This window comes from Eublepharis macularius, chromosome 1 (genome assembly GCF_028583425.1).
Source record: "Eublepharis macularius isolate TG4126 chromosome 1, MPM_Emac_v1.0, whole genome shotgun sequence".
NCBI classification, from domain to species: domain Eukaryota; kingdom Metazoa; phylum Chordata; class Lepidosauria; order Squamata; family Eublepharidae; genus Eublepharis; species Eublepharis macularius.
This window is the reverse complement of record NC_072790.1, coordinates 117,625,538-117,651,407: the sequence shown is the minus strand read 5'-3', so window position 1 is coordinate 117,651,407 and position 25,870 is coordinate 117,625,538. Positions and strand designations below refer to the sequence as shown.

Genomic DNA, 25,870 nt, shown 5'->3' with positions numbered 1-25,870 from the left:
TAGTGGATTCCAAAGGAAGTATCCATAATTATTTATGGTTTAAGAAACCATTGAAATCCATTCAAAAACAGGATGGGACCCACTTATTAAGAGATGGACTACTTAAAAACATTCCAAAGGGTCAAAAAGCAGTTATTGCTGCTAGATTTCAGAAGCAGAAATCAGCAAGCAAGAAGGGTCTGTTCCCTTCCCTACAATGGACTCGAACCTCCAGATACTTTACCAGCATATTTAAAGTCCATTATGGTACCTCAATACCGAGATATTTTCTTGGCTGTTAGATTGAACGCTGTATTAACTCCAGAAATGAAAGGTCGCTTTTTGAGAATTCCCTTTTCAGAACGTGTTTCTGTAATAGAGAGAAGATAGGCACCTTAGCTTATCTAGTTATTGAATGCCTAAATTTCAGTGAGGAGAGACAAAGATGGATTACGTCGATACTTGAGAAGAACAAGCTCACAAATATTAATCAGAGCCTTTCTTTTCTTTTACAAGATAAGGACCCATACATTACCACGTCACTGGCATCCTACCTTTTAGTAATCCAGTCTAAAATTCGAAAACTTTTGTGTTTGGAGTGATATGCTTTTATTATTGGTAATAGTAGTTCTAGTATTTTGGTTTTTGTTTATTAATGCAGGATCAGGCTTAAGGCTATGGCCAAAAGAGCCATACCAGGAAAGGAAAGGACTACTTAAAATATGGTTTCAATGCAGAAATAGATTGAGCCCACTGATCTCCCCATTGATATCACCAATAAATGCTTTGAGTTCATTCTGTTTTATTTTCATGCGGGGGTGGGTGGGGCTGCGTGTGTATGTGTGCTATTTTGAGTTCATACTGCTTTTGCACATTCTTCCTTCATGATGTCTCTGGTTTCAGCCCACAGTTCTTCTGGTTCATGTTCAATGAAAATAATACAAATCTGTTCTTTACATGTCCTTTAAATTCTTCAGTAATGTTATTTTGGCACTTTTATTTAGTGTTTCAGTTTTATTCTAATTTTTGATATTGTTTGTCTCTCTCCTACTTAATTTCCTGCTCCAAATTTTCCAAAAATGTTTGATTCTGCTTTGTCTTCTACTTTTGCAATCCACTCACATGATTATGAGTGCATCTTGTTTAGGTGTATGATCAGTTTCTTCCTGGACACTTGCATAAAAGCTTTCAGTTTCTTCCTCTTCAGCATCTTTAGTTGGAGCGTAAACTTGAATGATGTTTATGTTTATAGGCTTTCCATGCTGTTTGATATTATACAATAAGATTTTGCATTATATCTCCTGATTGCTTGTGCTATGTCTTGCCTCAGTATAAAAGCAACACCATTTCTCTTATAAACAACAATAACAACAGTAGAAAATATAGCTTATTATTTCAAGGTCGTACTTTCCACTAAACAGTAAGCAGTATCACAATATCTAATTCTCAGTGAGGCCCCATATATGGGCCAGGAATAGAAAAGACAGATCTTTCTACAAACCAGGCTTGCAGAAAAATCTGAAATCTTAAAAAATGGGGGGTTGAACTCCACCAAAAACTCCACCAAAAAGCAGTGCCTGTACCTTTAAAAATAAATGACCATTGTGAGGGTTGCTATACAGCTACAACAATATTGCAGCCTTCAACACTTGGTTTCTGATAGTAAGAAGCAGGAGGAGGCAGGCAGGGCCTTTCCAGGGATACTTTGGCCTCCCAGTCCACCCAAGATTCCCTTTCCCTTGAGGGAGGACTGGCAGCAACCAATAGATAACTCACTACCACACAATTTGCACAACTCACCCAGGCCCTATGGTAAGGCTTCCAGTCCCCCAGTGGGGGCGGGGGATCCCCCCTCCATCAATCACCTGGCTGACAGGGAGGAAAAGGTGGGAGAACAGGCCTCTCGGTGTGATCCTAGTATGGTGCAACAGTGTCATTTTCAGAAGTGACATCATTGCACAGGCTGCAATGTGCTGGGCCAGTATGAGCCCCAAATGGGCAGATTCTCTAAGAATTGGCTGGCAAAAGTGCAGGAACACTCCTGCAGCCTTGCAATGATGTCACTCCCAAAAGTGGCATCACCGCACTGGGAGTGCACACAAAGATCTTCAGCAGGTGAGTGCCCGGTTCCCCACTCCTCCCACTGGGAGGGAAATGGGACCAGGTACCCTACTCTATGGCAACCTGCTGGTGACTCACTACTATTCAAGAGCAGTCACCATATGAAAGCTAACATGATGTAGTGGTCAGAGTATCAGACTAGGGTCTGGGAGACCCAGGGTCAAATCCCCACTCTGTTATGAATGTTGGCCCTGGGCCAGTCACTCACTGTCAGCACTCTCTGCCTCACAGGGTTATTGTGCAGATAAAATAGAGACAAGGAGAATGATATAAAGTACTCCCCCCCCCAGGTAAAAAGGTAGGATATAAATAAATAAATAAAGCTGAAGGTGGCAGGTACATAAAAGGTGGCTTGGTATGTGAGAGGAACAGAAGGAATCAAAGAAAGGTGAGGCTATGGAGTTTGCTAGGAGAAGGAAAAGAGGAAATAAAGGGGCGAGGGGTTATCAGGAAAAGTGAGGTGCTCCAAATCCTTCCATGTTCCCAAATGTGCAACTGTGATCAGGCCCAGCAGTCAGTACTACACAACCAGGCCATAGTTTTCTGGGCATGGGGGTGGAGGATAAGGGAAAGCTGAAGACAGGGGCAGATAAATGTAGGTTGGGTAGGAAGGAAAGAAAAAATAAGGATATGGGGGTTACCAGGAGGAAAATAGTGTGGGGATGGAGAAATAGGGGGAAATGTGTTGCCCCCGAAAAAAGGCCTGGCCCAGCAGCCAGCACCACTCGGTTGGACCGGAATTTCCCCAGGTAGAGGCTGCCAAGTGAAGGGAAGGAAGGAAAGCTGAAGACAAGGGCAAATAAAGGGAGGTTTACTGGTAAGTGGAAAGTAAAAAAGGAAGTAGAAAAAGAGGACTAACTATAGAGGGCTTTCAGGGAAGGAAAAGAGAAAATAGTGTTGGGAGGGGAAAGAAGATGCCCTCCATAAGTCCTTATGTGTTCTCCGCTTGTGTTGACCTGATAAGTCAAATATTAATATCCTGTCCATCACAAGATATGATTAAAGAAGAGAACACAAGAGGTACCCTGCTGGATCAGGCTTTTGGTCCAGCTAGTTCAGCATTCTCTTTCACACAGCAACCAACCTTTTGCCCTGGAGAGCTACCAACAGGTAGCCTTCCCTGATGTGGCTTTCTACAACTGGTATTGAGGTATACTGCCTCTAGGTGTGGAGGTTTCCTTTAATCATCTTTGCTAGTAGCTATGGGTGGACCTATCTTTCATTGACTTAGCCTCCTTCATGAATTTATTTATTCTCATTTAAAGTCATCTTTGCTCACAGCCATCACTACATCCAGTGGCAATGAGTTCCACAATTTATCCATTGAATGAAAGTTCATCATCTTGTCAGTCTTGAAGCTATTGCATATCAAAGTCATATGATGCCCCCAAGTTCTATTATGATAAAAAGAGAAAAGATCTCTATGTCCACTTTCTCTACCTCATACATAATTTTATCAACATCATATCCCACCTTAGTCATCTGTCTTCTAGACTATTCTCATAGGAAAGGTGATCTAGGGAGCAAGCCTAAGCAAAGTCTACTCAGAATTAAAACTCATGATATTCAGTAGGGCTTAATTCCAGGAAAGTACCTTTAGAACTGTAGCCTTAGAACTGTAGCCTAAGCCTTAGCCTTCGCCTTAGATGATTAAGGAGCCTTAGCTCCTTAATCATCTTAGTCCTCCTTGGTGTTTTTTCTAGCACCGCAATGTCTTGTTAGAGATAAGGCAATTAGAACTATACACAGTATTCCAACAATTTCATTAAGGCTGATATTTCATTAATATGCGTTATAATGTTTGGAATCTCCATGGATAACTCCCATTGGCTGCAGTCCTGCTTTCAAGCTATCCGGAATCCTATTGAAGACAGTGCATCAGGAACTGTAGCCATCATACATTTCTGATGTTATTCAAGATCATCTGCATCTACACCACTGTTACGTTTAGTGTAACTTTAGTGCAGCTATCCAGAAGCATGTATTAATATACAATGTATGGAAACTGAGCATTGATTCTCGAATGATGTCTTACCAATACAACTTGTTAATATAAGATATTTTCTTCTAGAGCTGTGAGTTTCCAGCTTTATTACATGTAAAAGAAGACATTAATTCAGTTCCTGTCCAAGAAACAGTAAGTGCTGTACATTTTTTTTGTAATTGCTTTAATCTGTTGTGTGTTAATTGAACAGTTATTTGAATTCAAGATTACACACAGTTAACTCTTCTAAAGTGACATGAAGTTCTTAATCACTGGATTTACAAGCCCAAATGTATCTAATATATACATAGCCAATACTGTTACTGTGTAAATGTGTGGTTTTTTAATTTTAAAACTTGGCAAAATAAAATGTTTTTAAACCTAGGATTTATCACAGTATTTTAATATTAGATATGCTTTTGAAAACCACCCAATCACAAGAGATTTCTGATGCTTTCACTTTAACAGTGAACAGGTCTATCAGTGTTTCATCATAAGTTGAAAACCACCCAATAGTGAGCTAGCTGATAATATTTAGAATACGCCTTATTTATAATATAAATTTTGTCTTCATAGTCTGGTGTTATCATGTTTCCTCTTATAACCATACAGATGTTCTATATAGTAGCAAAAGTTGTAATGCAAAATTTTGCGCGCTACCAGTCTTGGTGAGATACAGAGAGATTTGTAAATGGCTCTCCAATGCATTTTTTTTATCGCTAATATTGACTAATATTGATGGGAGACATTCTGATTATGCTGCTTCTTTGGCTTCATCTGGCCGCCCAATAAGAGAAACATATAGACCATTTCTCCAGAGGGCAAATACCCAGCTGAGAGGCACTGGATGTCAGGAGTAAAAAAGTTCTTGGAAGATCTAGTCGTTCTTCCCTGAGTGTTAGTCTCAGTGTGATGAATACATTTTGTAATTTATGCTGTACTGGTACAGCTTTTTCTTAATGAACTTAATCTTGATTTTCTGCTTTCTGGCTACCCAGAAGTCTCAGTAGTATTGTGAAGTCTCAGTAGCATTGTCTATGTGTGATCTTTCTATAGTTTGCAGAACAGATTTTATGTATTAGGGCCCAGAATCATTTTGAAATAATTTTGATGACTGCATCCTAGAATAGAAACAGCCTTCTGAGTTGCATATGCCTTTCTTTTGTATTGAAGACTAGCAGTAAAGTAGCCTTTGATAGAACTAGGAGACTCGTCGCCATATCCTCTTAGGTGTATATTTGAATACTGCAGTAATGGATAGATATAGCAGCAAATAATACTATGTACAGGTGATAAGAAAGTACTGTGTTTGGCGAATCGGGCTCTGCTAGCGTCCTTATCTCATGGTTATTAATTCGCACCAAGCAATGTAGAAAGGATGTATTTAGGTAACATTGAGAACTTGGTCAGAAGGATCTACAGGCTGAGAGATTTCTAATCATGAGGACAATGTTTTAGCACATTTGAGAACACTCTCCACTCTTTGGGCATTATCTATAGCTTATGGGATGGCCAGTCCCTTCATTATGATAAGTTTTTCTTGGATTTTAGAAATACTTATCTTCATGACAACTTGGCCTCTAATCATCTTGTCTGTAAAACTGACAAATTCACAAGTTGCACAAGGGCAGTTGTGCTATGTACTGATCAGTGAGCTCATGAGGTAACTGTGATCATGAATACAGCTTGAAGCATTATAGTGGAACATTTAATATGACATTAAAATGATGATCCAGAGTAGAGATGGGCACGAACCGTATTACGAACGTCAAAAACCCACGAAAATGGTGATCGCGCGATCGTAACCTGGCGGATCGTGATCATCTATGGCCAATGATCCAGCGGTCGGGAGAGGCCTGGATCGTGGCGTTCAGTCTCGGTTTGGGAATCCAGACACTCAGGCGCCAGCTATCTATTCCCCTGGCAACGGAGCCAGGGGAATGCCTGAGCTCTGTTTGCCCTCCTCCTGTTGCCCTGGAAACCCCAATGAAAGCCCACCAGGCTCGGCTGCCGCCAGCCTCAACCACATTCCTGCCCTTGGTGGGAATACCAAGGCGCTCCATTTTGGCCTGGCGGGCGGGCACATGGGGGGTGCCACCAGCGAGCGGCGAGGCCCCCACCTCTTCCCCGTGCCTGCCAGGTCCAGCGGCTACCGGCATCACCCGCCATTCCTGTATCACTGGGAAGGGAACAGCAGGGCGCCCCTCTGCTTTCGCCTCCACGATCCACGGTTCGGGAACGGGAGATGTTCGGGAATTCGGGATCGTAGTCTGAACCGAACCATAATCCGCTGGATCGTTAATTTTTTTTGGTTCATGCCCATGTCTAATCCAGAGTAAGGATAACTGCATCGTATGGAATAGTGTCTTCTAGCAAATCAGTAACTGGAGGAAAATGCCTGAAGATTTGCTATCCTTCATGGCTCAGGTTACGCAGAAGCAGTGTCTTGTTCCTTTTTGGGATAAGCCAATACTTAATAACTGAAATAAAAATTCTGTTATTCCCTTGAGAGTGGAGGTTCTCCAGGGACAGATATGAAGAAAGGCAGTAGAATTTGTGCCATTGTGGTACTACTGAGAGAAAACTTGAGAGCTTCCAAGAAACTCAGCATTTAGTTACAACACTAAAGTAAACAGCATTTCTGGGCTTAGGTATTAGGGATGTGCAGTTTAGTTTGGAATTCAATTTAAAATGCCAAATTTTGGCTGATTTGGTGGAATCTAGGTATTCCGAATCAAAATACTGAATCAGATTCTGGATTCTGGATTTTTTTACCAAATTAATTTGGTAAAATTCAACCATTGTTTCCTATGGAAAAATCAATCTGTGGGCTATCCAGTGGGGTATGGGAGGGTCATTTTTCAACCAAACTTCACCGAATTAGGAGGGTGCCTTCTCCTGACTGTCCACTCCCAAGTTTCAGGAAGATTGGACCTCGAGGGCCAATTCTATAGGCCCCCAAAGAAGGTGCCCCCAGCCACTCCATTGTTTCCTATGGATAAAAAGTCAAAGCTGACTCCCACTGTAAAAACACATTGAGGTAAGGCTGCTGTGGCCAAGGCACACTCCCAAATGCAAGCTGAGCTCATCCCTGAGGAAGTCCAACAGAAGCAAACTGAAGCAAGGGAATGGAATCCCTCAGAACCAAAGTGAAGCAAGGGGACCAATATCACACCAGAGAATCACATCAATTCCACCCAAACCAAATTGAAGCAAGAGACACTGTTGCAACCTAGCCCAACAGAACCAGGCACTGAGCTCAGCTAGTGCAAGAACACCACAGAACAGAACCAAGTAGTATCCAGCCACAAGCTCAAGACATTACCTTGCTTCAATTTACTTCTGTTGGTTAAACTATCAACACAAAAAGAGTACAGGAAAACAAGCACTGTACATTTAATCGTTCTGTGCAGAAAGACAGTGACATTAAGCAGTGGGAAAAGTAGACCCTAGAATTTTCCTGAGTTCTTGCAGGAGCAAATACAGTTAAAGGTATTATGAAGAGCTTTATATATATATAGGTGCTGTCAAGTTGCAACCAACTTATGGTGACTCTAGCAAGGAGCTTTCAAGGCAAGTGAGAAGCAGAGGTGGTTTGCCATTGCCTTCCTCTGCAGTCTCCCTTGGTGGTTCCCCATCTAAGTACCGACCCTGCATAGCTTCTGAGATATGACAAGATTGGTCCATAACATGCTGCTTTCTTCCATGAAGATCCTTACCAAGTATGAAAAACTGACTGTAGTCTATGTGGTCCATTAATATCATCATCAGTTTGTTTTATATTACAAGGCAGGCAAGGAAAAAGTTTCAGTGCAATTTTAAGCAGAGTTACACCTTTCTAAGTCCATTGAAGTCCATGATTAGGGTGGTACTGCTTACAACACAAAACTCAGTTTTATTCTTCTGGCCTTCTTACAACCCCTGCTCTTCTTTCTCTTCCATGTTTTTTCCCGTCCCTCTTCCTTTCTTTTTCTATATAGAGGAGTTTAGTCTGCCTAGCTCTCTAATGGGACCAATTTCCAGATATTGTGGAATAAACTATAGCTATTAAAACACAACAGAAGTATTTAACAATATCCTGTAGCTCTTCTTCCCCAGTCTAGTTCATGTTCCCTCCTGCCATGGCTTTTGAACTTTTAAAAGAGTGATGTAATGGTTAGAGTGTTGGACTCGGAGCAATAAGACCCAGGTTCAAAAACCTTCTCAGCCATAAAGTTCACTCAGTGACCTTGGGCAAATCACTTTTTCATAGCCTAACCTACCTCACAGGGTTGTTTTAAGGATAACATGGAAGAGGAGAGAACTATGTATGCCACCCTGAGTTTTTCTTGGAGGAAGGGTGGGGCAAAATGTACTAGGTAGAAAGATTTGCTCCTCAGGGGAGGAAGCAAGCAGAAGCTGGTGAGAAGAATGCAAACCTTGCCATGTCACGTCAGTTGTTAGTATAAAGAAGTGGAAAAACAGTAAAGAGCAATATGATATATTTTTATCTGATTGAGAATACAAAATTCATCATTTTTTTTCTATTTTGTTGATCAAAAATGAGACAAATCTCTTCCAGAATGTTACCAGTTAATTATGAGCAGTCCACTTTTTTTTTCTTGTAAAGAGACAAGAACATTCTGGTTAGTGGTTGTGAATTTTTTTCTATTGGACAGGAAGGTTTGTTAAAGTTGTATTCCTCCCATGCAATATGTCTAGAGCAGTGGTTTTCAGGCTATTAGGGAAGCCTGTGGTTTCTTGAAGGGTCAGTTATGGTGGACAAATCTCCCATCTTCCTTGTAAGATGCAGTTGCAAGGAATTATTTTCTTGGATGCACCCTTGTTTCACACAGACCACTGAAGCTACCCAACAAGCTCGTTTTCTCTCTCCACAATTTTCTGCAATTTGCAGAGGATCTTCAGCAGACAGTGCAGAAAGGGTTCCTTGAAAGTAGAAGTTCTGATCACCCCTGCTGTACAGGAAAATGATAAGTTGAACAAAACACTTATGTGGATATTTTTCAAAAGCTGTATTACAATTTGTTTATCAAAATGGAGCTATTCTATACGAATCTCCATTTAGTGGAGCAATGTCCTTTCATTCCATTTTTTTTTTAAATTATTTTGTACCTGCATACAGATAAGCTCAATAACTGGCCTCTTAAAGTGGTATAACAATTCTAAGAAAGCAAATATATCAAACTTTATTTACTTATAAAAGAAACAGCTGCTAGTTTTGAAGCTAATCTTGGTACCCTTGGTTGCTCTTAACCCTTTCTACAATCCCACAACCCCTTTATCTTATTTCTCCTGCTGTGTTCTCACCAGCCTCTGCTCCATTAGCAAAACCTAAGACAGCCTCAGCTTTCACCACTGTAGCTTTGGTTACAGCAGCTTTTATATAACAGGAAGTGAATGTTGGCCTTTCGTCTCTGTGGTACAGTTGTGATAAAGCTGTGGTGGTCTTATCTCTCTTTTAGGTAGTGGCTCTTTATGACTACACCGCGCATCGATCAGATGAACTAACCATCCATTGCAGTGACATTATCCAAGTGTTATACAAAGATAATGATAACTGGTGGTTTGGCACCCTAATGAATGGACAGCAAGGCTATTTTCCAGCTAACTACGTTGTTGGTGAATGTAGGTATATTGTTTCTCCATGGTATGGCATGCCTTTGGGGCTTAACTAATTATCAAAGATTTGCCATTCTGTACCTTTGAAAAGAAAATGTATCAAAGTAATATGCAATGGCTAGTCTCCTTTCTTAAGCTGGAAAGGTATACATAAAAGAATGATCTACCATATGCTGAGGTAGATATAACTTCCTTGCATTGTTGTATTATTACTACATTATTATTATTGGCTGTCTACTTTGATGGGGGAAAGTACTGTAAAAAGAGCAGGCTCAGACTACTTCGAGTCCAGTATCCTTTCAGGTGGGTAGTCATGTTTGTCTGTAGTAGAAAAGGAAAGTTCATGTTGAGTAGCACAAAGACCCACTAGCTTTCCGCAGTATGAGCTTTTGAAAGTCAAAGCTACCTTCAGTCTTGTTCTAGTCCAGTATCCTGTTTCACACTGTGGCTCACCAAGTGCCCTGGAAAGACCATGGGAAGAAGACTGAGGCCAAAGCCTCCACCAGCTGTTATCCTCCAGTAACTGGTATTTAGAAGTCTGCTGCCTCTGAACTGGGAGATCCCATTCAGCCATTGTGGCTAGTAGCCGTTAATGGATCTCTCCTTGATGAAGCTGGTAATCCCTTTTAATAAAGCAGCAACTTTCCAAGATTTCAAGGCAGAGGGTTTCCCAGCCTACAGTCTTCTATTCTACTCAGCATTTTTTTTACTTAAAAACTGAAGACAAAATGCATTCTTTGCTCAGATACAGACGTGGATCAGTCTCCTTCCCTGCCTGCAACTCCCTTTAGCTGTTAAAAAGCTGGTGCTAGTTTGAACAAGCCTCAAGGACAAAGTACCATAGTGTGTGGTGTGTTACAGTGAAGATGGGAATTGGGTGAAATAGCCCCCCCCCCCAGTTCTCTCTTCCTCCATAGGAATCTCGTGCACCAGTGAGCTATTTGCTAATATTCTAATAAATACAATTCTATGATTCGAGTGATGTTACAGAAATACTACCTGTTGAATATGTTTCCAAATAGAAGTATGCAAAAGGGAGATTCCTGGCATTAATGTCACGGATTCAGTTTGCTCCAGCCCACATCAATGCAAATGGGACACAAGAAATTATTGCTGAGGGTTAAGGGGTCTCAGTCAATTAGGGGACAGCAACAGGAAGATATTTGCTTACCTGCTCCTTCTCCCCAGCAAGCATAAACAATATAATGTTGACAGTAGTGTTTGGCTGTACAAGATTCTAGAAATAAATGTTAGGGGAAATATATACTGTGGGAGCAGACCACAACCCATTGGTATTAATTTTAGAAAACATTTGTATAATATACCTCTACTAACACTAGAGAAATATCACTAACAAGAGGTACATAGACAATATTGGGGATATGGGTGTGTGAAGACACTGTAAACATTCTTTTCCCAATCATGTGAAAAAATCCTGGAAGAGTTATAAAAAGCTGTGCTTTGAACTGGTGAATTGAATATACTGAATAGCTTTTTTAAAGTTTATGGACAGGTAATGGAAAAACTGATCCCAAGAACACTATGAGTTGGATCCAAACTCCTGCTTGTGCCGCTATAAATATAAATATCTATCTACCTCCCTATTCACATAAGGAAGAGGACTGATTTCCCATAAATCCTCTCTTTTTTCTGAAGCCCCTCATATCATATCCCATGCTAATTCTTGAACCCCCCCCCCCCCACCCAACCCCTCAGGAATAACTTTCCAGGGCACGGAGAGTTGTAGCAGAAGCAGAGAAAACAGGAAACCCCATTTTATGAGCAGAGTTCTCTGGATCTTGCACAATGGATTATGTGATCTCTTGAGGTCTGTTTCAGGCTTTCACGTTGACTGAATTATGATTCATTTGCAGCACAACTTGAAGAACAGTTGTGTTCCAGAACAGCAGAAGACTCTTCTCCTCTTTTGTTCACTGAACCAGTAGAGGCAGCATCACCAGCTATGCCTCAGGTGAATATTTGGCAGGGAGGGCATCATACTGTACATTATGGAAGACAAGATTGAATTTTCCTTTTTTGTGGTAAGCAGGGTAATTGCCAAGTGCTTTCGGCATATCTTACTTTTAATGCATGGACTTGCATAGATTCAGCATTTCTCACAGTGTGAATCTGGAAGCTATTTTACCCACATAATAACTTTTTGCTACATGTCCTGCAAAATATTTTACATGGTTGGAAATGAGAGGATGAAAGTTAACTACAATAAAACCATTTGTCACAAATTATTTAAACCAGTAATTCAATAGAAATATCTATAATGATCATAGCATTAAAATTCAAATGGATTATGCTTCTTTCTAACTGCAGCTTCACAAAATGTTTGCTGCTGAATTGTTTGGTAATATACTAAGGCCACAGTTTACAGGGCTTCTGCATAATATTGGATGTAGCCGGAAGCGCATGTAAGAGTGATAATAAATTGTAGTCTCAGGAAATACCTTTACACCTATAGAATTTTGTAGGCATTTCTGTATAAAACATAAGTAAGGTTGTTCATATCCCTGTCCCAACATGGCACTAATAGTAGAGAGGTACCAAAAAGAACGACCTGTTGCTGTTTTATCCCACCCTTTTTCCAAGGAGCTAAAAAGAGGTTCTCCTCTTCTGTCTCAGTAACAACCTGATAAACTGAGAGTACTGATCCTACAGGCCCCAAGTTGCACAGTGAACTTTAAGACAGAATAGACATTTGAATGCGGATCTCTACAATCTTAGTCCAGTATTCTAACCACTACACCACACTGGTTTTCAATATCTAGATTGCTGCAAGATGCATGTTGGTTCAGTTCAACCATAGCTTTTAGTTTACCAAGGTTAACATCATGGAATGTCTTAAAGTGTCCCTACAGACCTAGCAACAAATTGGTTATAACATGGAAATGTTCCTTAGAATATGCCCACTGTTGCTTCATTGAAGCCATGGGCCCCCATCCAGTCAAATTCAATAGGTGGGTGCAAGATCTTGTATATGCATGCTGCTCTCCCACCCATAAGTATTTATGCATCCATATCAAGGAAGGATGCAATTCTGAGTGTACATTCCTTTAAACCCACAGATTTGCTCCTGCTCTGCAATGAATTAGGGGTCACCTGCATGCACAAGAGATCTTTAATTCACCAAAGTAAAAAAGGAAAAGGAAAAGATCTGAGGTAAGGGACAGCAGGAAGACTGGGTATAGCTAACCTGGGCCTTTGGCTGGCAGCCCCACGCATCAAGGGAGGGAGGCGTCACCTCACCTAATTGGCACCTTGCTATTATATTTATCATTTAAAACAGTTATATTCTGACTTTACCTGGAGGCTAGAATCCTGTAAGACATGCAAGAACTTCAGTTGGTGCAGAATGCCGCAGCTCAGTTTCTATCAGGAGCTGGGAAGCATGAGCATATTACAACTATCCTGCAGTCACTCCTTTGGTTACCAGTTAGTTCCGGGTTCAACCAAAGATGCCAGTTATTATGTATAATGTTATTTGTGGCCTGGGACCTACATATTTACAGGACTGTGTCTCCCAATATACTCCACTGCAGCAGCTTCACTCATCAGAACAAGGCCTTTTGAAGGTGTCTCCATGCAAACAGTTGAGATCAGATATTATCCATACCCAAGCATTCTCTGTTTTAACTTCTTGGTAGAATAGCCTGCCTGATGAGGTCAGAAATGTTCTCTCACTAGTGTCATTCTGCAGAATGTATCAAATAGAACTTTTTAAGTGGGCATTTCTAAGAAAGGGATATTGCTGTAGTTTGTAAAATTTGTGAATAGATGTTTATTGTATATACAAGTAGGATTCAATTACATTAAAACCCAATAAAACTATTTAAGACAGCATAGAGACAGGAAAAAAGTCAGCCATCAATTGCACAAATGAATAAAACAGTTTTAACTTGGTGGCTAAATAGGTTGCCAGTTCTCAGTTGGGAAATTCTTGGAGATTTGGGGAGTGGGGCCTGCAGAGAGTATGGTTTGGGCAGGGGAGGGACCTCTGCCATAGAACCCACCTTCCAAGGAAGCCATTTTCTCTAAGGGAATTGATCTCTGTTGCCTGGATCTCAGTTGTAATTCTGGAAACAAACTGGGCACCAGTAAAGATCCTTTAATATAGCAAAATATGTAAAGAGCAATACATCCCAGTTATCAATCTTGTTACCATATTTTGAATCAGTTGATGCTTCTAAATAATTTTAAAGGCATTTAGTACATTACTGTCATTTAACCTGAAGGTTACGTTGGATAACTGAAGCAGGGCTGCCTCTGATTTTATTCACGGAATCCTTTTCACCAGGAAGAACTGCATCTAGTACATCAGCCTAAACTCTGATAAAAGGCACTTGGTGTCACAGATGTGACCTGAGCATCCAGCATAAGGACTGGATCTAACAGCAACTTGAAGCTGCGGAATCTTTAAGAGAGTGTAACTCCATCCAAGGACCACCTCTGTGGTCAGCTGAGCCTCCTCCTTACTGGATTTAGATGCAGTTTATTATTTTTACTAATTTTATGTATTTTATGTATCTTAGGAAGTGTATATGCCACCTGTTTATAGGCTTGCAGCACACAAAATAAAACAACATAAAATCATAAAAACATAAAATACTTACAATTTACAATCCATGAAAAACCCAGCCAATAAAAACCAAGCACATTAAAGAGCATAAGAACCCAGAGCATAAGAGTGCATAAAAACCCAGAGCATAAAACAGTAGTTTAAATGATCCTGGCAACAATCCTCAGGCTAGAAGCAAATTGTAAAAATAATTGAAAAGATTTTTTTAAAAGGCTAAAAAGAAATGTTTTGGCCTGATGCCAGAAGAAAAGCAAGCCTCAAGGAAAGGGCATGCCACGGGCAAGGTGCCATCATAGAAAAAAAAAACTTGCCTCTGCAGGTGCCTCTGCAGGTGGGAGCACAGATAGGGCTTGTGAAGAAAATCTTAATCCCTTCCATCTTATTATTGACTCAAGGCTTCCTCACTTGGGTCAGATGAAAAAGAGACATAAAACAGGGCATCATCAGCATATTGATTATAATTCACTCTAAGTCTCTGGACTACCTCCCCCAGTGGATTCATAGATCTTAAACAAGACAGACAGATGAGAACTTTATGACACTCCCTTGCACAAATGATTATAGCACCAAACTAAAAGCCCTCAGTACCACCTTCTGAAATTTACCCACCAAGCAAGAGAGAAATCAGTGGTACATGATGGCCTTCAACTTTCATCCTAGACAGGAAGTCTAATACCTTCTTTAAGATTAATGGGAGGCACTGAGAGGGCTTTGAGAACAAGCAAACTTGCAATTCCTTTTTATTCATCTCAATGTATGACATCAAGAAGGGTGACCAGGGCAGTTTCAGTGCTAACAAATATGGGCTGGAAGATCGATTGAAACAATCATTGCCATCCAATAGCAGCTGGAGTTGAGCTATGTCCAGGGGTGAGCTGTCCGCACCCCTAAGATTTACCACAGCCGCAACACCTGGTGCCTGCGAAAGGTGTGCCGCCATCACAGCATGTAGAGAGGGGCGGGATGCCAGTGCCCAGGGTGATCTTGGGCTAGTCACAGCTCTCTGGAGCTCTCTCAACCCCACACACCTCACAGGGTGTTTGTTGTGGGGATAATAATAACATACTTTGTAAACTGCTCTGAATGGACATTAAGTTGTAAGCTGGAGAGAGGCATCTGGAAGCCTCCCCAGCTGGCCCAGATCAGGAGCAACTAGCCCAGGGGAAGAAGGGTGGAGATTGGAGCAGGGAGAGAAACCTAGAAGCCTCCCCAGATCAGGAGCAATCAACCCACAAGAGGGAGGGTGGAGAGCAGGGCAGGAAGCCCTATATAAGCAGCCTCAGTTGGGAACCAAGGTGTGGAGAGTGTAGGAGCTGATGGTGAGTTGTGTAGGAGTGGTTGTAGAGAGAGGGGGGGGTGGAGTTCGAGTTCACTTGGCAAAGGACAGTGCAGTAATGGAGGAAGACCAGAGGCTACCAAAGGACAGGTCCCTAGGTGGCTGAGAGGGTGCGAAGGTGATGTATACCCCCCTCCTTCCACTATCCAGGGGCCAATCCCAAGCCTGCTCATGCCCAAAGCCCCTACCGTGGATACCTGCGTCCAGAGCTCTGCCGCTGCCATGGCGGAACCTGACAAGCTACCACTACCTGATCATGTACCTTGCCCAAACGAGATATTCACTATGAAGTGGAGAAAGACCCTGTACCAGGAAAGAAAGCTTACTACTTTAAACCAATTTAGCAGTTAAAGTTAGTTTTGAATCTATTGTTATTTGTCAGACAGAATTGCTAATGTCTCTGAACATGAATATAACTGATAAAACTTTGTGGCTGCCATCCATATGGACCTAATGCCACATACCTATGGACTTTTAACACCACCTCCACACTGCATGGCAATGTGGAGGAGTTCTGAAACCCGGGGGAAGGTTTCTAAGCCAGTCGTGATGTCACATGAGAGGCAGGTGTTCAGAACAAGAATTCAAAAGTCATGTGGGGATTGATGAATGGATAGATATATGTGGGTAATAAATGGTAGGAAGCCTCTTTTTTTAAAAAAAAAATTATTTGGATAGCCAAGGAGAGCCTGATCTCATCATATCTCAGAAGCTAAGCAGGGTCAGCCTTGGTTAGTAATTGGATGGGAGACCTCCAACAAAGACCAAGGTTGCAGAGGCAGGCTACCTGGTTACCTCTGTTAGTCTCTTGCCATGAAAACTCCACCAGGAGTTATCCTATGTCACCTATGACTTGAGGGCAGGATTTCATTTACCATTTCAAATCATCCCCACTCAGCCATGAAACTTACTCGTTATCCTTAAGGTAGCTACTTATTTCAGCCTGGTTTACTTGATCGGGTTGCTTGTGAGGATAAAATGGAGGAGAGAAGACTTTTGTATGTTTATTTATTTAAAATATTTATACCTGCCTTATCTCTGCAAACTTAAGGCAGTTAAGTAAACAGCTTCAGGACATAGATACCATAAGTGACCAAGAAGTTAAAACCAATACATAATTATTCACGGTTAGAAGCAGATAAACACAGTTTACCCTCCTCCAAATGCCTCTGGAACAGAACACCTTCTGAATGTGGTAAATGAAAGCTCCCACCACATCTCCTGTGGAACACCATTCCAGAGCTATGGACTATTACAGAGAATGCCCATGATTCAATTGTTGCCAAACAGACCAGTGTAGTTGAGGTTATCACCAGGAGAACACTGTTGCCCTGAATACATTGAGGGAAGAGGAGGATTAGATGTAATAGGCTGATAATAGAACATTCCACCTCAGAAAATGCAAAGTAAAAGTGAAGTTCAAAACATAGACTCTCACCTTGATTCTTTCCAGATGATATTGCATCTCCTAATTCCAGCACTAGATTCTCTGATCCACACATTTGCTTTCCTTTGCATGGACTAGTAAAATGAAGTCGTTAAAATCACACAGATTATCTCCCATTGGTGTCAAATGTAGCAACTATATAATAATGATCCATAAAAGGGTAAAGGTAGTCTCCTGTGCAAGCACTGAGACATAACTGACCTATGGTGGGACATCGCATCACGACATTTTCTTGACAGACTTCTGCTACGGGGTAGTTTGCCATTGCCTTCCCCATTCATCTACACTTTACCCCCAGGAAACTGGATACTCATTTTACCGACCTCGGAAGGATGGAAGGCTGAGTCAACCTTGGGCCAGCTACCCAAACCCGGCTTCTGCCAGGATTGAACTCAGGTTGTGAGCAGAGCTTGGGCTGCAGTACTGCAGCTTACCACTCTGCGCCATGGGGCTCTCCATAGATATGATCCATAGCTTATACCTTTTGTTGCATTATAGTAGATTGTGTAAGCTGAGCTATTTTTTCCTAACATTGACAGCTTTTTAAAATCTTAATGAAATTTGTGATTAATTTATGTATGTTGTATAATTTATGAGTCTAATTTCACCCACTTTAAAAAAGATTTTTTGGATGCTCAGTGTAACTAATATACTTAAATATTCAATACTGATGTGCTGTTTTGTTAAAAAAAATGTCCCTTCATCATGAAAAATATTGTTGATTGTGATTTCATTGTCAGAATGTTTGGAAATGACTATAATCCCTTGAAGAGAAGTTTGATGCTTCTTCAAGCATAAACTCAAGGGTTTTTTTCTACAAACACCTGACTGTTTCAAGGGGCTTTTAAAGCTGAGGAACTGTTTCCTTCTTTTTAACCACATAGTGTGAGAATTTCATGGGTGACGGACTTTCTATGTGAAGTGAGGTATATTCTCTCCTCATTCAGGAAGCCCGTGGGTTTTTCATTGTACACGTGTTGACCCCATTTTTTCCTCTCTCGCTCCCTTTTCTCCTTTACTGATTAATTTTTTCCCTTTTGCAGACATCAGCAGTTATCAACAAGTCAAGAGATCTAAGATTGATTTCAGAAAATGACACAAAGTTCCAGGCTACACAGTAAGCAACTAGTTGTATAAAGCAGCCTGTTCTGTTTGTTACACTACTTTGAAGATGCTGAACATTGGGGGGGGGGGCGGTTCCTGTAGGTCTTTAAAATGGACTTAATTGGGGCATTATCCTGAAATGAAGCTTAGTTAATCTAGCAAAGCTATTAAGAAAAGAATAGTCTTTTACTACAGTAGACTATCCAAAGATGATACAAGATTATAGTGCAAATGTTGTCCTATATTCTTTGCATACCCATGGTGCTTTCCATATGGGAACAGATGTGTATGGTTTCCTTGCTCCTGGTGCAGCTGCTGAAATAGCACAGTAGCAATGAGTTTTCCACATAGCAGGTTTTCCCACAGTTTCCCTGCCTCAGCCCCTCAGCAGTGACCATCACCCCTCCCCTGGGCAACTGAGGCTTTTCAATCTTTTTAAAATCAGCAGTTTCATAGCATTATATTGGCATGCTGTTATAAAAATAAGTGTAAAGGTTCTGTTAATTTCCAGCCTTCATGTCTTTTTTAAAAAAAGTAATTCTCTTGCCTATACTTTCCCCCTTATATCTCTGTTACAGAAGGGGCTAGAGATTTACTATCAATATAGTGCTTCAAAATTTGCCATTTTTTTTAAAGCCTCTTGGTGGTGGAGGGTGGGGAATGGCCCTTGCAAGGAAAGGGTCAGGGAAAATGGTTGCCAAATGAGCAGAAAAATCTAGACTTTCCCATCCACATAGTAATAATCCTGTCTTTACTATGATCTTTCCCAAAACTTTGCAGCAAAGCAGGTTTGAGAAAGGTCAAAGAAAGGCCAAGGAAACCCTGTGAGTGCTGTGGGGAAGCAGGGCGGGGGAAACATTTCCCAACAACATTGAACCTGGGACAGTTAGCTTATATGGAAATGGCCAATAGTATTGTTTCCTTCAGTCTTGATGAACTCAGGCTGGTATGAGCTCTGAGCACTGTGTGCAGCTGCTTTGTTAAGAGATACATCTCATTATGTGTCATGCTGGAATAAGAGTGGCTATTACAGACTCAGTGCAAAATCTATTGCAGCAAATTGTCATGTTGTGAGATTAGACCAAAGGAATACCAAGCAAATGTGGGTAAGTCATTCTAGAGTTCTGTATCTCAGGAGAAGATCATAAACCAATCACTTCCTCAAGGTGAATGGGAGGGGTCATGGACTAGGAGTTGCTAAAAGACAAGAAGATGTCACTAGATAACAGTGCTGGAAAATCTACAGCTCAGCAAGGTTCCACAGTTAAGTTGCACATTTACCTGCAGTTAAGATTCACTGTCTGTTACTGGCCATTCTATTGAGGTTTTTTTGCTAGCCCATCAGAATTGTGCCTGCTAAATCTTCCTTTAGAACTATCTGGCAGATAGTTCTTGGGAGCACAAAGACAAATTGCCAGAGAATCCTAATTCAATACCTGCTCTTACATCTATACAAAAATTAGAAAAAACAGAAAATATTTTCCTGTGACGCTGCCTGTGAATGCACAGGTGGAAGAAAACTTAGTTTTGAATGAGTTTCTTTCAATATGCTTTTCAGCTTGTCTTGACATTTTAAAAAGAATGTCGTATTTTCAAAATATGCAGCATGATTTGCCCTAGCATCCTAATGGACTTTTCCTACTTATAAGTTATAACCCTTACGACAGACTCTCTTGATCTCTGGTCACAATGTACTGTGGGTGATATACTGTTTACAGTTTTGGGATATGATGAAACATAGGATATAAGATGGAACACATTTGCGATGTCTTGAGTTGTTTAGCTTTCAATAATGTGGGAGTGCTTCTGTTCTGTTTTGTGTATTGTTTTGTGTTCCGTTTTTTCATTTCAATTGTTGACATGACAGTTGTTATTTTAGAGATGGCAGAAGTCAAGCAGAATGGCAAGCTCCTTGCATGGTGCATTTGTAGATAGTACAATCTCTCCTGTCTCTTTAGAGGTGCTTTGCCAATAGAGAGGGAGAGATCACGCTATACATAATGTTGTCACTGCCTCCTTGAACATGCCAATGCCACTTTAAAGTTGCAGTGAGATCCCCCTGCATTCCCCTCTCTTGGAAAATGTATTGCTAAGAGAGCAGAAGGAACAAAGACCATGCTGAGAGATGCCTCACTGCGAATGGTATTTGCTCTATTAGAGGAGGTGAGCCACAGAAATGCTTGCCAAGAGTAGAGGAAATAAACATATCCATTGAGGACCACATTCATTAAAATTATAGCTGCTGCTCTAAAGGAGGCAAACGTTATCACCATTATCCACATACAGCCTCCAAAATTTCAGGGAGGAATTTTTGCCAGGAGCAAAAAAGTTATGAGAAATGGACCCTTTGTTTTGACTTATGTCATGCTAACCTAATTGAGGAAAGAGTATTATTTTCAAATATTAATGTTAAATTACTTTATGTCTTAGAATTAGTTTTAGGTTTTCTTGTTATCTCTGTCCAAAAATAATCTCATAAAGGATATTTTAAAAATCAGTGTTCTTTCAATAAGTACCTGTGGCACTGCTTTTTAACATAATCTAAATCAAAGACTAGTATTGGAAAAATTAAGTATGAATTTATCAGAATTACAAGTGTGATAAAGACTAAACAAAATTGATCATGTTATATGAGAATGTGTTGTCAAATAAGATGCTTTGGTATTATTTTTATTGAGAACATATCCTACAGAAAACACGAGATATATATTGCTGTCAAGAAGATCAAAGTTGACCCTATTCGATATTTTAATGAGCAGAAAGAAATAGGAACTTCATAGAAGTGTTACAAACTTGATACACTTATATTGTACTGTTTGAACAATTATTGTACATTGTTATGCTGTTTGAACAGGCAGAGAAGCAGGTTCTTGAGCTTTGGAGATGTTGATGTTAGAGATTGTCTGCTGCTTCTTATAACAATTGAGTGAAGAAAATTGTACTTTAAAAGGTCAGTTTAGCAGAGGGGCATGTTTAGACATGTTTTTCCTGCTCTTGCATTGGTCTATTCCAGCATCAGGAGCACAACCATTTGTAGCCAACATAAATGTAATCTTACAGAAGTCGCTATACTCACATAAGTGAAATACAAAATTGAAATGTTTGGGAAACCCAGTTTGAAAATCTGTAGGTCTGAGGAAGGTCTAATGAAGTCTTTTACCTGAATTTCCCTAGAGGCCCAAAGAAGAAGACAAAGAAGCAAGACATTCAAATGAATGAAACAGAATTCCAGGCAAATAATGACTTTACATCTAACAGTGTTGAGGAGCAATCTAGGAAAGACATAACAAAGAAGAAGAAGAAAAGTACTGTGAAAGCAAGAGCAAGTGGGACATCAAATAATGCCTTTGTCCCAGACATTCTTCAAGCATAGTCACAATTTTGGAATTGAATGCTGGTTTCATATTTTAAAGGCAGTAAGGAAATATATGGAATTATATTTTACTATGGAACAATTAAATCTCATATGGTGGAAAATATTAAGTATTGTCAAACACAAATTTACAATTAAAATTTTTTTATAGTGCAGAAGTCCAAGGATCCAAAAGTAAAAGCGTGAATTATTTGTCTCAGTGGAATATTCCAGTGAAACTCAGAATACTTACAGTGAAATCCTAAACAGAGTTACTCCAGTTTAAGCCCATTGATTTCAGTGGGCTTAGACTGAAGTAACTCTGCTTAGGATTTCACTGTTAGTGTCATGCATGAATCTGGTGTTTACTTACAAAGTAGAATATACTTTTAAATTTTTTTATTGAGTTAATGTAATGAAATATTGAGGCTTACCTGGGACTTATACAAGTTCATGAGATAGAGTTTGATTAAACTTGAAGGGTACCATTATGAGAAAAGTTGGATCAAGAGTTGGAACAGAAATACTGTTCTGGAAGTTTTCATTTTGGTTCAAATAAAGGCAAGCAGTAGTTGTTGTTTAATATGTGATAACTCTGAAGGAGTTTGAAAACTATGAAAAATAAATCCAACATACTCTCTTATGTCTTCGTAGCTTTTGCAGCACTTCTGTATACTTGTGTATCAACAAACAAATATCAGTTATAATACATCTGAGTCTGTAAATAAGTAAATGCCAGCCACCATCACTATGGGATGCAAAAAAATCTTAATATGATTTTAATAGAAATTTGTAGTACAAAAAGTTCTTCAAGCAGTGTTGCGAGACTGATTCTACTTTGTTTTGACTGTTTTTCACCATAATGTAGGTAGGGTATATTTTTATGTAAGTATATTTTTGTTCTCAGGTGTAACTGTTTTTACATTAAAAAGCATTAAGTTGTGAACGATTTATTAATGAAGATTTCCGGTGACTTTATTTACAGTCCTCTGGAGTACACATGTTGACTGCGAATGTCCAGGTTATTTTTACTGTGTTAGGAAATTGTGCCCCCTTCCTTTCTGTAGCAATAAATAACATAAAATTAGAAAACCATTTTTAGTAGTCATGGCATTTGATGCCATTAAAAAAAAAAAAGAAGTGAGAATAACAGTGTTAACCACTGAGGTGTGAAATACAACCAGATGCAAAGGATTAGTTACCAAATATTATGTTATCCTTATACATTTTTGGAAGCAATAGAAATGTATAAACATGTTTCTCTGCCTAAAACTTGATTTATTTCCTCAAAGAAGTCTTCTGCAAATGTAGTGTCTCAGAGAAATGTTTTCTGTCTGGAAACTGATGTCATTCTGCCTTGAGCCTTCACTGGCAAACAAGGATAATAGTCCATTTTCCTCAAACCTGGGATACTTGCATAATATTTAGAGACTGTACATAGATTACTTTTCATTCATTCATTCTCTCTGTCTGTGTGAACACACCCACGTGTAAGAGACTGAACATTCTCCTCCATTGAAATAAACCTGTACTTGCAAGAGGCAGCTAGATTGGGGCAATATTTTAAGTTGTTATTGGCCGTTTCCGCACGGCTTACCTCAACCCGGAACGCTGCACAACATGCTGAAAAAAACGTGGAAGATCACTTTTTCTCACGAGAGTTTTGCACGATGTTGCACAACATCGTGCAAAACTCTCGCGAGAAAATGTGATCTTCCGCGTTTTTTTCAGCATGTTGCGCAGCATTCCGGGTTGAGGTAAGCCGTGCAGAAACGGCCACTGTGTAGTGGCTAAATATATGAGGTGTGATCCTGATTCAAATCTTGGGCATAGAACCATTAAGTAGACTTAAGCAAGCCAGTCTTTCAGCCTCATGTGCAAATGAAGATAATTCTACCTACCACATGAATAATAATAACATTCGATTTATATACTGCCCTTCAGGATAACTAAATACCCACTCAGAATGGTGTTATTATTGTCGAAAGACAGTAGAGACCCCCCTCACCTCTGCAGGAGTATACCATATACCCTGCAGCTGTGGACAAGTTTACATCGGGACCACAAAGCGTAGCATCCAGACAAGAATAAAAGAACATGAAAGACACTGCAGACTTGGACAACCTGAAAAATCAGCAGTGGCTGAACATAGCCTAACTCAAACAGGGCACAGTATCTTATTCCAGGACACCAAAATACTGGACAACACTTCCAACTACTTTGTCAGACTGCACAGGGAAGCCATTGAAATTCACAAGCATAAGCAAAACTTCAACAGGAAAGAAGAAACCTTAAGAATGAACAGAGCATGGTTTCCAGTTCTGAAAAACACCAGGCTAACAAAACACTCTATACTCAACAATAGCCCTGCAGAGAAGATTAGCACATCAAGCCCCAATCCATATGCAAAAGAACCTCCTCAGGATACAGTGAAGCCTCCCTCCATTAGCATTCCACACCCTGGGAAACTTACAGGATGACTCAGCTCAACCCCACCCCTCCTGAGTAGATATAAATGACCTGCCAACATCTTTTCCACACTGTGACACTGAGAGATCTCTGTCTTTTGGTGCTACACCTCTGAAGATGCCAGCCACAGCTGCTGGCGAAACGTCAGGAACTACAATGCCAAGACCACAGCAATACAGCCCGGAAAACCCACAACAACCCTCGGTGTTATTATTGTTCTCACAACAATCACCCTGTGGGGTGGGTAGGGCTGAGAGAGCTCTGAAAGAGTGGGGAATCAAACTCCGTTCTCCAGATTAGAGTTCTGCTGCTCTCAACCACTGCACCAAACTGGCTCTGAAGTTGTAGTGAGACTTGCACCCTTTTAGAGAAAGCCAGGATATAACTATTTTAAGTAAATAAATAAGCTTTATATATTTATTGGCAACTCATAGATTCACATATAAACATCATAAGGATGACTGGAATTATGTGTGTAAAGTTCTTTGAACAGTCAAGATTTAATATAAAAGCTATGATGATGACTCAAGTAAAGAAATATATTAGCCAGCTACGAGCCTTAGATGGGAGTTTGAAACTTCTCCTCCTGTAGAAACAGGAAGTGATAAAACCAGTAAATAAAATACCAGTATCTTAGATTCTGACGTAATTGTAAAATAATGAGAGCGATACTTGTTTGCTTCAAGTTTAGATGGCTGCACTCACAACAGACAGCCCTCTAAACTTGAATGTAGTTCCCTCAGTAAATTGCAGGAACATTCTGCTTGCTTAATATTCTGGCCCTTCTCATCTACCTGCTGTTGGCAAAGTTCATGTTTCATTTCATGTTTTCTTTAAATGAAATCTCCAGCCATCTTCAGGCTTTGAAAGTAACAAGTCAAACATGACATTGTGCTACATATTGGGGAGAGCTGAGCAGTAGCCAAGGTCTGGATGCTCATTTAGAAAGCATTGTTAACTATCAATTTGACAATGTGGATGCTGAAGATAGAAATAACACTTCACATAAACACCAGGGAGATGTTGTAGTTGTCATCAAAGGCACAGCACCTCCTTTCATGCTTGCAAACTGGGGCTCCAATTATGTTCACTGCTCTGAAGCTGAATAGAGCTGCTTTGCCACACTTTCCAAATTGAGAGAGGAGAGGCAGCAGCAGTCTTGTCTAAGGCACTGCTCCAAATCACAATTAAGGAGAGAAATCAGATAAAAGACCCAATGTGAAGACTGATGGATACTGAAAATGCAAACGTTGCTATTGTCACTATGGCAAAAGTGTGGGTTTCATTTGCGGTCACCTTTTTTCCTTTTCTATGGTAGTTACATTCTTCTGCTGTTTTGCATTCCTAGGTACTGAATTAATAGCTATTTGCCTTTATTCATCAAATCAACTGCACAAATACAAAATGAACAAAACAGCATGAATGATTTTCAGTATTTAAAATGATCGCATTAAGGCATACTGTATTATTAATCCATTTGTCCCTGAAAATGAGACAATACCAGCACATATTTGTGCTTTTTTCAGACAACAACCTGTATTTAAACAAAACCATCTATAACCTTTTCAGAGATTATATGATTTCAGATATGTCAGAGGAGCGTCTTTTTTTTAAGGGGTGGAAGAAAGCTAAAAATGTCTACAATGACTTCCAAAGGAATAATTGACAAAAAGTAGTGTATATGTGGGGGAATTGAATAGTTTAGTATCAAATTATAAAGTTGTTGATCCTTCTTGTGTCACAAATTTGATCCCCTTCCCCAAAACCATCATACTAAATTATACCATATACTTTTTCAATGGTCTCAGATGCAAGTGGCTATTTGCATATGGTTTTGATCTATACTCTACAATATGTTATGCAGCCTTAGA

General features: G+C 40.1%; 1 protein-coding gene across 2 annotated transcripts in view; it reads left to right on the top strand.

Annotated features, from left to right (window-relative positions):
* AHI1 (Abelson helper integration site 1) overlaps nt 1-22,487 on the top strand; it is a 181,670-nt gene extending 159,183 nt beyond the window's left edge. Inside the window, exons 21-26 of one of the 2 annotated variants that reach the window (XR_008597506.1) lie at nt 4,172-4,237; nt 9,547-9,709; nt 11,578-11,675; nt 12,781-12,874; nt 18,118-18,191; nt 21,353-21,365. Coding sequence is in view for 1 of the 2 variants with exons in the window: in XM_054986316.1 (XP_054842291.1) it covers nt 4,172-4,237; nt 9,547-9,709; nt 11,578-11,675; nt 18,118-18,191; nt 21,353-21,551 (600 nt within the window). In the remaining variant the exon portion in view is untranslated. Of the gene's footprint in view, nt 1-4,171; nt 4,238-9,546; nt 9,710-11,577; nt 11,676-12,780; nt 12,875-18,117; nt 18,192-21,352 lie in introns of both variants that reach the window. The other variant, XM_054986316.1, reaches the window with a different exon arrangement.
* The last annotated feature ends 3,383 nt before the right edge of the window (nt 22,488-25,870 follow it).